Source organism: Diadema antillarum, unplaced genomic scaffold (genome assembly GCF_040938485.1).
Source record: "Diadema antillarum isolate AM-2024a unplaced genomic scaffold, OU_Dant_1.0 seq00000043_RagTag, whole genome shotgun sequence".
Lineage (NCBI taxonomy): Eukaryota > Metazoa > Echinodermata > Echinoidea > Diadematoida > Diadematidae > Diadema > Diadema antillarum.
The window spans coordinates 213,477-231,224 of NW_027271155.1; the positions used below are offsets into that span (position 1 = coordinate 213,477).

Below are 17,748 nucleotides of genomic sequence, written 5' to 3' on the forward strand. Positions count from 1 at the left end.
GGATACGAGAGGTTCAACTGTATGACATAGATATCCCAACATACATGTAAAGACCACCATTATAACAATGGCCTTCTGACCTTAAATGGCATTATCACAATGTTGGGCCAACGTTAATACACCTACAATCACTTTTGCTGTACGGTACCAATGTTGGTCAAAGGTCAATCTTCAACTGTTGAGCCAAATCAGGCCAAATAAGATTTTGGGCCAAGGTCATGTTTCTGATCTTAGGGCATACTAGGCCCCCTATCCATATACAAAATCAGTTAGACCGGGGTGAATAGGGACACCATGGTGTCGTTTTTAAACTTTCTGTACCGTATGATTAACTATTATAATGTCATAAATTGCCCTGAAATGTTTGTTATTTCCAGCTATTTCCATAAGTGTGAATTTTTATTCTAAATCTCTTGACAAGAGAGCAATAAGATCTTGGGATATGTGGCTTCACTTTTGTATGCATAGATGAGAGTGAACTTTGCTGTCTTAACCCTATCAACTAGAGCAGGAATGGTCTGGGAACCCCACCCCCACCCACCCTCTTGGAAATGTTTTTCACTGCCTAAGACAGGCTAGGACTTTTCCACTTGTATTTCAAGACCCTTTTCTCTGTCTTCTGCATGTTTTAATGCCATTAACACACCTGTTTGGGTCAAGCCCATACTTCAGGTGCCAGTTTATAATTACTGTAAGAACTCCCAAAATATCCCAATTTCATCAGAGTCAAGTTACACTGCATCTAGAGTGTCTGAATAACATTGTACATCACGATTTGCCACTTAGAAGAGTTAAGAAGTGGGTTAAAATTTGAGTGCAATTCAATGGATTAGTAAAGTTTTGACTTACTTTTCAATCTTAATCTTTGATCTGATGGGTCACTTTTTTGTATATCAGCTCATTTTGTTGGGCTGTTGCAATTTTGTTAAAGATTGATTTAACGATGGAATAGATTGCTCGAAATGTTTGTTTATCATTTTCAAACTCTCTCCGTGTTCCCTTTATCCAATCTATTGGATGGATTGAAAAAAAAAAATGCCCCCAAGCAGTTTAAAAAAAAAAATCAAAATTAATGTTGTCCCTGTTGACCCCAAATTTGGGGTCAACAGGGACAGCGTCATTTTATCAAAATACATTATTTTCCCCCTCATATTTATTTTTTTTTTCACAATACCAAATTAAAGGTATTTTAGGTGGACATAAAATCCCCACATAAGATTGAGTCTCTGCTGGACTGCATGAAAAAAAAAAATACAATCATGAGAACTTGTCCCTATTCACCCCGTTTTACACAATCTCTAACATGTTAGAACTAATTTTAAATTTACAAGTATCTCTAAGCTAACGTTAAGTCTAAATGCATGAATGTTAATACCCCCCGCCTACGCTAGGTAAACCTGATGCCTGGGATTTAAGCTCATTCCTCATTATTTTGTATGTTTTTTATTGAACAAAAAATGTGATTACCACTGCAATGCATTGTTCAACACTGACAAAAAGTAAAACTAGATCATGTGTTTTCTGAACTTAAAGTCGTCATCGAACTGTGCCAAATTTCATGTAAAATGCTCAAACACTGGCGTAGAAATTCGCACACTATCACTATCAGTATCACTATCATTATCAATATCTTTGCGATACAAGGGGCAACGTACCATGTCCATGGCAACACTAGACTTCTATGTGACAACAATAAAATACGAAGTTTGTTGCACAACTTCAGAGATCATTTCACAGTGGTCACGTAGATCGACCCATGCTAAATTTCAAGTCAGCCATTGCCATCAAGTTCGTCTACAGTTTGTAGGTTCTAGCTAGATACCGCATTACCGGTCCATCATGAGTAAGATTCCAAGTACTTACACAATCAGCAATCAATGGGACTGTGAAACTCTTCGTATGTGGGTAATTGTATTACGATATCAGGTAAGATCCTTTGTCATATTATCATCAATAGTGATCTGCAGATTACCTCATTTTTTAATTTCGAGTGGATAAGCGGCATAATTCGCACGGCGTCAGAGCCAGGTACAGAGCCAGTTTTCGTTAAACAGTGAGAAATATCGGGCGGGCGGCGAGCTGTGACACGGTGTTCTAGTCTACCCACCCATCATGGGTCTCAGTCGTCAGTCCCACATCTTCAATGACGTGTGGGAATTTCGAAACGGGCGGGCTGGCTAGATAGCACTAACAGAACATAGCCGGCTATTAAACGTTAGAGCACTCATTCTCTAGTGTTCGATATTATAGAACTCACTGAATGCAAATCTTGATGTTGTGAGTATGACATGTGACTATTGGTGGGCCTTAGTAAAGTACCAACATACCCATGTCCACCACATAGACCATGAAGCCATGGTCCATCAGATTTTAATATGAATTTACAACTGATACTTTAGTGATGGTGGTCCATGATTGAACTTGAATTAAACCTAGGCTTAGTCTAGATCTACCAGTCTAGCTAAGACCTCCCTTTTCAGCCCTTTTGTAGACTCGGCTTTGATTTACTGGCATTTGTCTATATAAATTGTATTCCTTTTCATTTGAAGGAGAGCACCGGCCACTTGTTTCATAGAGATTGAGCGTTTGTTTAAATAAGTTTCAATCAATTGCAAATTGCATGTCATAAACAACTTTGCAATTGATTGCAAGAAACACTTTAAAATCCACTGAAAATATTTGATTTTTCTTGAAATCAAGCGTGTGATGCTTTCATGTTCGATTCAAGTTACGCTCTATATTAGACTATAGATTGAGCGTAAGATCACATCTCTTTATGAAAGGGCCCCATTATTTCTATTATTCATATGATGCAATGGCTGAAGTAGACACTATTCCTCTTTTAATATGATGAGTTGCAATTTTTTCTTGGCTGCCTGCCGGTACCATACGCGTGTGGCTGTGTAAATTTTATGCTGCCTTCTTCATCTTACATTTATTTTTATTACCGGTAGGCCTATGCTGTTCTCATCTGATGAAGTTAGACTCAAGAATTGTTGGTTTTAAAATCATTATAAATTAATATTAATTAATAATTTAATGAGGAATATGCCAATGCGTAAATCATAAATGGTTTAACATGGATGCAAGTTTCTCTTTATAACTGCAAGATTGACAACGAATTGGTTTGCCTAATTGGTTACCGGTACATGAAAATTTGCGATTGATTGTTCGGACAAATCGCCTCTGGTAATACGATATGGATTTTTCAACTTGTTACAGGTTTTTTTATTTATTGAATAGGCCCTATGTCCTTAAATCAATTATGATTATATGTAAAAACATATAATTATAACAGGTACCGTAACTGGTATGACACATTTACTCCTACAGAAAAAGAAATTAACATCTCGATGAAATTCCAAATCAGTGCCATCACCAAGGAGGGATGTCGCCGTGGTGTGATCAGGGAGCTTGGTTGCCATGGCAACCTGTATATTAACACTCCTGCCTGTTTGCTGTACATGAGGGCAGGAGCCGTACCACACCTGACAGGAGACCTAGTAGAAAGTCTCAAGGAAAAGCCACAGAGTGTTCACTTGACAATCTCTACTCTGTGAGTACCGCTAGTACATTCTTGTCAAGTAGAACAGAGTGGCTTTCATTTGATTCTTATAATTTTTTTGTTTACTGGTACTTTATCTTATTAATGTTAATAGAGTTGTGAAGATTGATTTTATGTTTACATTTCTAAGTGTAGTTTTGATAAATGTACAGTTTTATTCAATGCGCGAAACCCATCCAGATCGAGTCTGTTCTGAATGTGTGATGTGCATGATTGTATTAATTTGCTTAGATATAAGCATTTATACATGTATTTCCAATCAGTGAGAGAGATATTTTACTCCTAACTAAATTTTGGTTAAAGAAATAGTAATGATAACCACCATAATAGGCCTTCTTTTGGCATGAAATAGATTCTTCATTTAAATGTTTTGCTAGCACTTTGTCCATTTAGAAGCCTTCATCAGATCAAAGGATACATGTGATATGGGCTGGACAAATTCAAATCAGGGTAGATATTCTACATGTGGACATGATATACCGGTACTGTTCATGTGCTCCATCTAGCATCACATTTCCTTGAATGGACCATCAATTCTGAAAGTATATTAGATAGAGTGAACCGAGTATTCAAACTTTACTTGATTTCCTTTCCCAAAATGAAATCAAGAAGTGAACTTGTCTTATGCTTAAAATCATTGTGTTATCATGACTTTTGTTAGGGGTGGATGATAACAATGATTCTTTGTATATTTTATGTTAACTATACACAGCCCAGTCGCTGTACGTAGGTACGTCGCGACAGGCACAGCGTACGGTACTTACAGCGTCTGGTCGGGCTAATTTTATGTATACTTGAACCCAGTAGAAGAATTAAATGTATGAGGTGATATCAACAATTTGTCAGTGAACAAGGTTGTGAGGAATATTACTGACAGGTCAATGTTTTATTAAGGCCATTGCTCATTGGCTAAAATGTAAGTTTTTACCCACAAAGTAAGCTAGGAAAGTCTAATGGTAGATAGAAAGGACATAGAAACATCGTATAAGAAATCTTGTAGTCATGATCATTTGACCCTGGTATCAAGTTGTTATTAACTCTTTCTCATTGAGCATTGATTGCATCGTTTTGTGATTCGATCACAACAGTCGCAATAAAATATTACAAGAATAATGCTCAGAATATTTTCGTGCACAAATTTATGGGAGAGTGGTGTTGTAATGACATCATTGCCTCATCTTACATGCATAAACATCATGTGAGTTTAACATTTTTGCAGCTTTTTGATGGATTGTGATGAAACTTCCACTGTTCTGTTCATGTAACCTTTTTTGTATGTAATCTCTATACCATATTACCACAGAGCGGGGTGAGTTTTGTTGATAGCACAAGAAAGAATAGAAAAGTGAAATCAATATACCTGGTACTGATTCTGCATTATACAGTAAAACAACAACAAATGAGTTAAATGAGACTGACACTGTCCCTTTCCTTCTTGCAGAGTGGATCAACATGATACCCTCTTCCAGTTTGGGAAGGGTATTGCCCAGTTTACAGGCCTGCAAAGTGGTGTCACATTTGTAGGTGTGCAGGACCCTGCCCATCCCTGTCCTACAGGATACAATGACAAGCAAAGTGTGTCTGTCTTCACTCCAGCCGGCAGGACTAAGGTGAGATGCTGTGATATTGTGGATATCTAAAACTTTGAACTCATTCTTCGAAAATGTCACTTATTTGTTCGTCAATGGCTACTCCGACAGATAATCAAACATTTATGCAGAAAAAAAAAGATAAAGGTGGCATCAGTCATTTTTAAGATGCACAAATTCTATATCAAAGTGACTTAAATTCACCTAATTTCCTTTTAGTGAATTGTGAATCCCTTTTTACATCAGGATGTAGTTGAATGTTAGATAATTATCTAACATTCACTTAAGTATGTTTGCATGTATGAGCAAACAATGTATATAGTGCATATCTTATGAATATTAAGGTTTCTAGCAGAAAATTTTAAGAGCAATGCTGATAAGACATTGAATCTGTTTGGCTGTCTTACTGTACATCTTTAAGATCTTAGCATTTGATTGACAGATGACCACTATGACTTGTGTATATACAGTGTACAACATATATGCATAGAGTACATTGTACTATGGAGAAGAACAAATAAATGTTCCGTGATTGTATTCTACATGTGTTTTTTTTTTTTAAATTTAACACTTTCTGTCTAATCAAACAATATGTACAAACTTTATGGAACAGCTGGATGTGGATCTCTTCATGTCCCTTCAAGAGGCAATCCAGCCTGACTGGTTTGAAGCTATGTGTGATGGAGACACACCTTTAGGCTGCTCCATGAAAAGGACAAAGAAATCTGTTGACAGAACACTGGACTTCTTAGACCAGTGCCTGGAAGTGAAACAAAAGAGTGAGGTAAAGCTGCACATTGAAATGTATGAATTGATTTTTATTTTAAGGAACTTACTCTTCATTGTACAGTGTATATTCTATTCTTTTTTTCCCTCATGTACACATCAAGGTTATTACAGTATATCCGCAGCAAATGTATCATTGATGTCACTTGCACACAGATTTGTACATTAGCTGAGACAAAATTTGAATGTGACAAAATTACAAATGATGATTGAAGGTCTTTAATTGTATTTCAATACATTATGGCAATGACTGGGAAGAAGAAGAAGAAGAAAAAAAAAACACACAACCCCCTGAATTGTGTGTTTTCCATTTGCACATTTATTGGAATGAGATGAATCAATAATGTACACTGTATTTGTGATGGTTTGTTATGCATTTGTTCTTTTTATGAGTCAAGATTCTGAAGAAAGCCGGTATTCTAGGAGTCATTGAAGGTGGTCAAGTATTATCAGAGAGGGTAAGGTCAGCAAAAGAGACAGCATTAAGGCCAGTGGCAGGCTTTGTGCTGGATGCCTTCAGTGACCTCCAGGTGGAGACAAATAGTCGATGGCAACTCATGGCTCTTGTCGTGGTAGGCAACATTATTTTGTAGCTTTCTATCTTCTTGATGCCAAGTACTGTCACACATACACATCAGTAAAGAAATAAAAGTTATCACATTCATAGTCGGTTGTCATTCAGTGTCTGCATCTTTCACCCAACATACTCTACAGCAAATTTCTATTTAGTCTATTTGCTACTCTGTACTGTAGTAAGCTGTTTGTTATACAGCTCATGATAAGGAATAGATCAAGGTCTTGGTTTAAATAAAATGCATTGTCAAAGTGAACTGCAAACTGTTATACTCTGAAAGAATCTTGCAGATGTTTGACAGATTGCCTTTCTTTGATACAGATTATATGAATAAACATTGATTATCCCAGGTTTGAGAAACAGCCATGATAGAAAAAATAAAAAATTTGGGTGTACATATTCGGATGCAATGATCAGTGTTCAAGTAAATCAAAGAAGGGCAATTTGTCAATCAGTTGCAATGAAAAGTGGAGCACAAGTCACTTGTTTGAAGGAATATAGTGTGGAAATTTCTTCGTGACAGTTCACCAGAAAATTAGTAATTCTGAAAATGATATGTCCATTTATTCCATCAATGTATATGAAAAACATGAACTATTCTACACATGCCAATATGTCACAGTTCTGTTTGCAAATGCCCAACATGTAGGTTATAGCATTGTGTACATGATTACTGAGTGCACAAGATGACAGAGACATTACAAGTGATAGTAAGCAAATAATCAATGTTGGTGAAGGTGATGGGACAAACTATCACTTCCGAGGCGATCTGGATGTAGCTATCTTTCCAAAGCGCAGCTGAGGAAAGATAGAGTACACATTCAGATCGCCGAGGAAGTGATAGTTTGTCTCATTGCCTGAAACTAAAAGTTGATTATTTGCTTTATATTCCACATCTAGGGTCCTAGAAATTCCCATTTTATTCCACATCTGAAACCGTTTTAGCTGTCTTTAGGTATCCATAGGGCTTAGGCTACGTGTGCGCGTAGATGACAAAACAATGAATTTGCTACGCGCACCGCGCGACACTAAAGTGAAAGTGCGTTGCACTTTGTACTATCAAGTGACCTAGTTAAATGATAGTCCACAGTGCAACGCACTTTTATTTCGCGCGTACTCATCTCGCGTTAAGACTGTATGGACTGCCAGAGATCAGCAAAACAGACAGCTGTCTTTATAGATGACAAAACAATGAATTTGCTGCGCGCACCGCGCGACACTGAAGGGAAAGTGCGTTGCACTGTGTACTATCAAGTGACCTAGTTCTTTTCAGGTGATGTGATGGGCAAAACTACGCTTTATCACGTGATCAGCTCTTGACCAATCCTATAGCAAGATTCTTAGTATGTGGAATATAAAACAAAATGTCAGTTGCACAAGTGTCATTTTGTCAGAGCAAGATGCATGATAGCAGTCGATAGGACCATTATTGTTCAGGAACCATCTCCTTTCTATAGGTAGACTCAAGAACCAAAAGTTTTGTCAAGTTTACAGGAGGAAATAATTTAGTGCATTGATAATTTCCCAAAGATATCAATTTGCTCATGAAAAATAAGATTAGTGCATAGAAACTAGCTACCAAACAGGTACTTCACCCACTGAAAAGACATGAGGACTGAAGAAGAAGAGAAGCTATGTGCTAGGACTGCGATAGTAGATAGCAGGTGGAGTGCTGGAGCAAGATGCTCCATCAAGTAATGACCATGCCAAAGCCTAACCATGAGCTTGTTGTTGCCTGTGTTTACATGGGTTTGAAAATGAGGAGATGTGTGCCCCAATACTCTAGCTATCTAACAAGCTCCATTTCACCATTTCAACTTTGTTTATGGTCCTTAAAGGTGTGCCATTGAATTTAACCAACTACAAGTTACTGTAAAGTTAGAGTAGCTCTGTGTGAACACAACTGTCTTTACTGCTTGCAGTTAGCAGCTTGTAGATTTCACTAGTGCAGTTCCTGATTTTTAGCTCACCTGAGCCGAAGGCTCAAGTGAGCTATTGCGATTGCTCTTCGTCCGTCGTGCGTCGTCCGTCGTGCGTAAACTTTTTACACTTTCATCTTCTTCTTGAGAAAACCAAAACCGATTTTCACCAAACTTGGCAGGTAGCATCCCTAGGGGGATAGGATCTCAATTTGTTCAAATGGGCACCATGGCCCACCTGTGGGGCCCCAGGGGGGCCCAAACACCCTAAAATTAAGGAATCTTTAAAAATCTTCTTCTCTAGAACCAGAAGTGATAGAGCTTAGTTAATACTATGAGTTAGTACATTGATGACTGTAGTTTCAAGTTTGTTCATGGGGGAATCAGGGGTGCCCCCCTTGGGACCCAGGGGAGGGGGTGGGGAGGGGTCCTAATGGGGCTAAATATATTCATCTTCACTTTGATATCCCCATGTCTGATTTTCGCCAAACTTAGTAGGTAGCATCCCTAGGGGGATAGGATCTAAATTTGTTCAAATGGGCACCATGGCCCATCTGGGGGGACCCCAGGGGGGCCCAAACCCTCTAAAATTAGGGAATCTTTAAAAATCTTCTAGAACCAGAAGTGATAGGGCTTAGATAATACTATGAGTTAGTACATTGATGACTGTAGTTTCAAGTTTGTTCATGGGATTGGCAGAATCAGGGGTACCCCCCTTGGGACCCAGGAGAGGGGATGGAGAGAAGTCCTACAGTTGAAATGGGGCCTGAATTGTACATGCTCATCTTCTTGAAAACCTTATGATTAATTTTGACCAAACTTAGCAGGTAGCATCCCTAGGGGGATAGAATCTCAATTCCTTCAAATGGGCACCATGTCCCTCTTGGGGGGCCCCCAGAGGGGCCCAAACCCCCCAAAATTAAGGAATCTTAAAAGATCTTCTTCTCTAGAACTAGAAGTGATAGAGCTACATGTGTAAGTTAATACTATGAATTAGTACATTGATGACTATAGTTTCAAGTTTGTTCATGGCGGAATCAGGGGTGCCCCCCTTGGGACCCAGGAGAGGGGGGTGGGGAGGGGTCCTAATGGGGCCCAAATTGTACATTTTCATCTTTTTCTTGAAAATGTCATTAGGAATTTTCACCAAAGTTGGCAGGTAGCATCCCTAGGGGAAAAGAATCTCATTCCCATCAAATGGGCACCATGCCCCATCTGGGGGGCCCCAGGGGGCCTAAATTTGGACCGAAATTGTAAATTTTCATCTTTTTCTTGAAAACTGTATCACAAATTTTCACCAAACTTGGTAGGTAGCATCCGTAGGGGGATACAATCTCAATTCCATCAAATGGGCACCATGCCCCACCTGGGGGCCCCCAGGGGTCCCCCCCCCCCTCCTGTAAAGAATCTTTACAGATTTTCTCTGGAACCAGAAGTGATTGAGCTAAGTTGATACAATGGTCAGTACAATGTATATTGATGACTGTTGTTTCAAGTTTGTTCATGGGAAAATCAGGGGTGCCCTCCCCACCTCCTTGGGACCCAAGAAAGTGGGATGGGATAGGGGGGGGGTCCAAATGTAGGCCTACATTTTTATCTTCTTGCTGAAAACAACAATGGATTTTTACCAAACTTGGCGAGTAGCATTCCCATGGGGATAAGACCTCAAAGTGTTTGAATGGGCACCATGCTTTCCTTGGGGGCCCCAGGGGGTCCAAACCTCCTAAATCAATGAATATTCAATAATATTTTTTTCTAGTTTTAAGTCTTTTAAGTCTTTTTTCCCCCCAAGCTGCATAATCCAACATTCTATAACGTACGGTGTACTTGACAGGTATTTTTACCAGTGTGATGGAATATGTAAATGGACACCATGCTCCCACTCTCAAAGCTACCCCCACCATGAGTTTCCATGTTCTCAGGTAAGAGTCTGCAAGAGTGCATGGAAGGTGAACTTGCGATACTCAGGTGAGCGCATGATCCCCGGGTCTCTTGTTTGGATATTTCAGCCATTTCAAGACCAATTTTCATCAAATAAACTGTGAAATCCTCTATGAATTACATGTTCTTTCACACTTCATAAGAGGTTTCTCATCTCACAAACACACACACAAGAAAAGTTGGAAACCTTCAGCCCCATCTAAACCCGAAACTGTACCATCCCTTTCGGCTTGAAGAATTGAGAAGAGCAAAGGTACAAACTGTTACATAGGTATTTAGCAAGTAAATTAAGCAAAATTATTGTGGACTAATGAAAGTATCGTTACATACCGGTGGTATTCTTCTGTCACCTGATATGTACCTTAACCCCCTTCATACCCCTCATTTACTTTGTCTCTTTTGAATTATCATTCTCACAGAAAGAGCTCCCTCAAGAGAAGCCCAGGATGCTAACATCTGTTGGCAGACCAGACAATGTTTTGCGTGCAATTGAAGAAGGAGTTGACCTCTTTGATTCTGCGTATGCTTGAAATGATATTCTTATCTATTCCAGTTTAACAGTAATGAAAAATAAGCCAGTTCGTAGTTAGCATGTGCAACACATTGGTAAAAATGACCTTCTTTTTTTTCTCAATAGGCTCTGAACTATTTTCAAAGCAGCATTGTAATACATTAGCTTGTAAGAATTTATGGAATTTCATCAGCCATGTTCAAACGAAGAATGAACTTGCCCAAACTAGGTGACTAGAATGATCCGTTAATTAACACTTGAGGAAGTGCCCATTTCATTATACAGTGTAGGCCTACTCCCATTATAACAAACACATTTTTGACAAAATTCTTGCTACAGTGAAGAGAAAACTCAGGTCTCAAAATGATTCTTTATATCTTTGTGTATTATTTGACTGTTTGGCTACCATGAAATTCTGATATAATGAAAGAAAACCGCTGGTCTTGAGGACCGGGAGTCCCGTGTATTGTATGCATTGAATGTATTAAACCTTTTTTGTTGCTAAATATCAGGCTTGCTGTCTGATGGCTGTGCTTGGTTCTTTACATGTATGACTGAATAACAGAAAATCTTTAGAAGACTGCAAAATCTTACTTGCACTATAGTTGCTAGGTGAAGATAAAGACAGTTAATTGCCATTGTTAACCAACAAGAGATATAACAGACGAGATACATTTTAAATGGTTCTAGGACAATTACCCCAGACCCCTTCCCCTGACCTTAACCCTAATCCCAACCCTACAACTAGTCCTAACCCTAACCCAAATTCTAACCCTAAACCTAACCCTAACCCTAATCTTTACTCTAATCCCATCACTAACTGGTATGTAGCCGGGGGTAATGTCCTCATTGGGTGATTGTCTGGATACGGATAAGATAGCACATTGGGTTTATGTGCACATGATGATGATAGTGATGGTGAATGCGTTTGAGGAAAGATTGTAAGGGATTTACACTTAGACATCAGCAATGATCTTGGTGAGAAAATCAGTGCTTAATCAGAAAAGGGAAAATGTTAACACTGCATTATTTTTCCAGACTCACTCTGTATAACAAATGCTCATCTCAGTGAATTTAAAAACTGACGTGCCTGTTGGTACAAATGACCTTTGTGTACTCATGAGTAAAGTGGAATTCCGAACTGGCTTATTTATCTCGCACAGAAAGTTGTTTTTAAAGCATGTACATTAATGTAGCAAACCTGAAAATTTAATCCGTCGAGGACGAGTCCCGAGTAAACTCAGGCAGGTGTCTATGGGAATTGCATGTTGTAGCAAAATCAAACCGTCCTCAACGGGTTAATCAATATTGCATTTTGAAATAAGGTTCATTGTTGACAACTTTAATGTCAGTAAATTAGCATACATTGTGTCCTATAAGCACCTTGAAGTAATTGTCACATAACTAATAATGATAATGATAATAGTGGCTATTTGTAAAGGACTATGGAATCACATGCATCATAATTATTTTCTTTCTCTGTACACCACAGCATCAAAAGTAGCACTGTTATTGATATCATTTTATGGAATTGCTCTATGTTAACTTCTTTTTTTTTAATTAAAAAGTGTATGACATCATCTGTCATATATGACGAGTTTCATAATATTTGTTAAAATACTTTTAAAAGAACTTAAGCTGCAGTCACACTGGGAAAACTTTTAGAACACTTTACGAAGTTTCAGTTCTTGATAAGTTCTTGGAAGTTTGGGTCACTGGTATTCATGCACAACAAAGAAATGTGCACTGTCTGACAGCTGACAAATGAATGCAATGAGTACTCCGTATATTGATAGGTCATGTGACAAACTTTGCTAACTTTCAGCTTCATGTCTACAGACTGCTTAATCTTTGGGAAGATTTGCAGGGCTTTTGGGAATTTTCCTAGTTCTAGTAGGGAGGGTTTTTTTTAGAAGTTTTTAGGTACTTTGTGTCAGACTGTCCAAACTTCACACATTTAAACTTTGAAAAGTTTTGCCAGTGTGACCATTGTTGGTGATGCAAGATTTGATATCTTCAGGTTGAATATTTCAATTCTAATTGCAGCTATGTAACTCTGCTTATTGTCTCTAAATAGATATTGTGTGAAATTGGCTTGTTTAATTAATTTTGATATTACAGTATCCTTTGATATTGCTAAACTAGCACATAATACCCTGTAAAGAAATCTTTGAAACAAACCTCTTCATATCAAACTCTTTTAATAGGTATACATACGAGGTGACAGAGAGAGGATGTGCACTTGTATTCCCTATTAAGACAAGAGAGCAGAGAGAAGTAGCTGATGAGAAGACTTCTGCTGCTTATCGCAGCCAAAATACACCACAGATTGACGGTTGCGGAGGAGGCAAGACTGATCCAAGATTTGAATTAGATCTTTCTGAAAAAAGGTGATGACATTGAGAATATACTTGTGAAATGACATCTCCTGCTTGTACAGGAATTGCATACATACTTCCTATCAACAATACCAAAACAATTCATTAGTGATGTACTTTTCATTCACAAGTATCCCCCCCCCCCCACACACACACACACACATGCTCACACTCACCATGGTTGTGGTGCGAGTTTCGAAATTGCAATTAAATATCAACTTTTTAAAGAATTTCATGAATAGTAGTACATCAAACTAAATATGTACCAATTTAGCAAATGTTTCATAACCTCGGAGAGGAAATGTACCCATAAACCCCCTAGGGAGGGAGACTGAAACGCTTCATGAAGTGATATCATTATGTCTTCTTCATAAAAAGAAACAGTAGAACTTTTTGTAGCTTGCCAGCATTGGCAAGTTTCTAACTGGGGCAAGGTAAAGATAGAAGTAGTTTATTGTATTAATTTTGCAGATTTATTTTGAGTCACCCCAGATTGTGACATGTGTGTGTAGATCATTAACTGTATCTGCAGTAGAACAAATAGGTCACCATCCATCAATACTGTATTCAAGACTAGAAAACAGTCAGTTTGAGAAGACGATCACGAGACATTCATGCAAACATGTTATAGTAGTATAGTTGTTCTTTTAGACTATCTAATTGCTTGAAATATGCAATGTTGCATGTTCTTCGACCCAGAATTGCAATGTGTCATTTTCTCGTTTTAACATAGTGGTGTTGAAACCCTTTCTTGCATACTCTAATTACAAAACTTGTAAATACCTTAAAACCTTATTAATTTGTAATAGTAGTGGTAACTAGTGGTAATTTAGAAGTAAATGAACCTCAGGTTTTGCGAATATTGAAATAGTGTCATATTCATACACCTTCTGTTTGACTACGAAAAGAAATTTCCATGAAAAATTCCACTTTTAACATTGTTATACCATGCCAGGTTTATTGAAGACAACAATCCCATTGTGGCAGGGTGTGACTGCTACAGCTGTTCACATCACACCAGAGGTTATATCAATCATCTTCTCAATGTGAATGAACTACTGGCAAAAGTCTTGCTTATGAAGTAAGTTAACATTACAATGACCACAAGCACCAATGAATTGTCATTTAAAGAGAGATTAAGCTGGGTCCCATCCTGTAAAATGTGTAACTAAAGTCAATTTCAGACACCATAAAACTGCAATTGATAGCAAATATTTATCTTGATATGAAGATAGACTCAATTTGTAATCAGTTTGTATGAATTGTACTAATTTTATAATGCTGACCCAAAGAGTATACCTAAATGTGGTATCTTCATGTTATAAATCTAAATTGCAAGTGACCTTGAAGTGACTAATTAAACACTAAAGAGTCACATTTCTTCTATCGAGCAATACCTATTTATGATTTCAATGTCAAGAATTACTCATTAATTTCAAATTCCATGGCAACTTAAAATTTGAGAATTATTTTTCCCTGTGATTGCTTTAGAAGTAAAACATGTTGAATTTTCTTCATATCCCTGTCTATGCATGACATTAGAAAATGCTGATGTCTTCCTAGTCGTCTCATCCAGCAATGGCACCACTGAAACTCAAAAAAATTTATAACTTTTTAATGGTTACCATATTCACCAACAATAAGGCTGCAATACCGGATAAGCAGCATCCCGACTTTGGTGATGAAAACCAGTGGAAAAAAATAAAATCTGAAGGATTGTGTTATGATCCAAACTTCATTACATTTCAACATTATTTTTGCTAAGAAACTTTGTTATCTCTGCATGTTTGCATGCCTTTCCTAACATGTAACAATGATTTTGTTTTTTAAATCTTAATTATTTTCGGTTGATGCAAACTGTGTGTCGGGATTTTGAATACATCTGTGTGTAGGACCCTAATGTGAAGAATGACTGAGCGTTTGTACACTCAAACACACTATTCTATAGCCAAGTATTGCATGAGATAGCACTATTGTGCGATGTGTGCAGGATTACAATCGTCGCTATGGCTATGCACACCGTATTGTAATCGCACTGTGCTTTCTTTTTTTAGACTTTTTTTAACGTAGGCATACTAGCGACAGTGATAAGTAGGAAATGGGGAAAAAAAAACCCCTGAAAATGTGTCACGTGATTGCAGAACATAGCATTGTCTGTCAGATTCAGTGGTTGAGAGTGCATTGCTCATTGGCACATTGCATGGTCCTACAATGTATACATGATTACACATACAGCATTTGTATGTGTGCTGGCTAGGCAGATGATTCTCTGAGTTGGAAAGACAATAATTTGCTTATGCTAGCGTATGGGCTTCATCCTGACTTTACTGCTTTATTTTTGTTTAAAATAGTGCAGCCAATTATCACCAGCGAATGTAGTCCAATTTTGATCTAATTTCCCTGATGTGTTCTACAATTGTTGCATTCCCTCATTCTACATAATATAATTATGTTCTTTATTCTCCTTCAAACAAGGCATGCATTGTAATAGTCACCATCTGGGTTTCCTGACTTTGAAGTAGTTTTTGTTGCAAACACCATATTCACAATTCTGATCAGGAAATATTACAGACAATAGATTGTATGTACACATCCTAAAAGACTGAAGTTATGTTTTCCTGCAAGTTAAACAGAGAAATGTGAGCTCTCTTTGTGCAATGAACACACTGGAGAGTTTCTTACAAAACTTTTATTAGCATGCTATTAACTTGGTGGATCTTTGATAAAATTATACAGAAACTGAGACTATAATTCTGACTCTGTACTCTGTGAGCATAAGATAAAGTTCCAGTGCCAATATCTATGAAATTCATTCAAACAAGTCAAAAACTTCCTTTCTTTTTCAGCCATAACTGTCATCATTACTACCAGTTTTTCCGCTCCATTCGAACCTCACTGGAGGAGGACACATTCCAGCAGCTGAAGAATACAGTCACTGGAGAGAGATGACCAGAGGCAAACCACTGTCCCTAGCACAGGTGATTTGCAACACTGATGCCAATTTCAACTAGAGCTTACTACTGGTACTCAACTCACATGGCTTACTCCTTGCCAAAGACTCACTTTTCCAGCACACAAGTACAATCTCTCTGTAAGCATCGAATTATGCACGACATTTCATCTATTTCTATAGAAAAGGTAGTGTGTGAGTAAAACAAGTGCATAGATCAATCACATGCATAGTTCATTTAGCCTGGTCTAAATTAGTGCACACATCAGAATCCTGCTAAAACAAAGTCCTCCAGACTGCCAGTTCTCTTTCATTAAATCAAGATTAAATTACATGTATATGCGAACAAATAAACACTAAAAAAAAACAAAAACAGAGCTGATATTGTTTCAACCTGAATTAAACCGTTTTGTACTTATATACTTCATTTTTTTACTTTCATTATAATTGTGTTTGTTATAACAGGAGTGCACTGTATTACAGTGGAGAACAAACCCATCAGCAAGTTACCCCTTCATAGCAGCATATAATGAGAAGTGTAATTAGGGTGAAATGATTCAAGGCTGAGTGAAATTGAAAACTTGAGGGAGATATCTTGTGACATTAGATAAACAGATTGAAGCAAATTACAAGTTTAGTGCACCCTACAAAGAGTGGCAAACTAGTCAAAATTTTGGTGACTCAAAGAAATATGAAGTAAGTAAAGTTATGAATATCATCTGTACAAATCACCTGTAAAGGTTTTTCATATTAGGCATCATGAAATATTAAACTAGGTTACACAATTGTGACATTGCTGGTACACTTTCATTGTTGTTGATATTTTTACATTGAATGTCTCTTTTTCCAATCTATTAACCTCCTCCTCCTCCCCGCCCCCCCCCAAAAAAAAAAAAAAATCATGCTAAATACATTTATGACGCCAATCAAAATATGTAAAGCTTTTCATGTCATCATACATCCCAGAATTTAAAGGTGCTGAATTTATGTACAGTCCACTCCCGTTATAATGAACATGGTTATAACAAAATCCCGGTTACAACGAAATGAAAATTGAGGCCGCAACATTATTCTCCCTATGTTATTCTATTGTTTACTTGTTCGGTTATAGGGAAATTTTGATATAACGAAAGAAAACTGCCGGTCCCAAGGACTTCGTTTTAACGGGAGTCCACTGTATCAAAGAACTTTCTTAGATGCCTTACCTAATCCTACAACTTTGTCAATGTAATTGTATTGTATCTCAAACTTAAGTCAAATCATTGCTGATCTGACACTTGTCATGGTGATTTCGTACGCCCCAGACAATACTCTTCAGGAATCTCAATGACTGTTATGGTCAAGTGACTGTGACATCTGCAGGGCTGCCAACTCTCAAGCAATAAGTGTGAGACTCACAGTTCATCAAATTTTAACTGTAAGAAAAAGAAATGTCTCCCAAATCCCTGAAAGTTTAATCTGAACATTCAATACAGAGACTCCAACTCTCCCGTTTTCGACGGGAGATCTCCCGCCGAAAGCCCATTTTTGCACAA

General features: G+C 37.7%; 2 protein-coding genes across 2 annotated transcripts in view; one reads left to right on the forward strand and one right to left on the reverse strand.

The window, feature by feature from the left end:
- Window positions 1-2,261, reverse strand: part of LOC139725479 (mitoguardin 2-like) — a 40,982-nt gene extending 38,721 nt beyond the window's left edge. The window contains exon 1 of the mRNA XM_071636554.1: window positions 1,973-2,261. The gene's annotated coding sequence lies outside the window, so the exon portion shown is untranslated. The remainder of the gene's footprint in view (window positions 1-1,972) is intronic.
- Window positions 1,881-16,583, forward strand: LOC139725480 (queuine tRNA-ribosyltransferase accessory subunit 2-like). Its single transcript, XM_071636555.1, has 9 exons — window positions 1,881-1,926; window positions 3,334-3,556; window positions 5,007-5,175; window positions 5,768-5,938; window positions 6,339-6,512; window positions 10,794-10,894; window positions 13,093-13,275; window positions 14,219-14,344; window positions 16,110-16,583. Exons 2-9 carry the CDS (start codon window positions 3,354-3,356, stop codon window positions 16,210-16,212), a joined length of 1,230 nt encoding a protein of 409 aa, XP_071492656.1. The 5' UTR covers window positions 1,881-1,926; window positions 3,334-3,353; the 3' UTR covers window positions 16,213-16,583.
- Window positions 16,584-17,748: the final 1,165 nt, after the last annotated feature.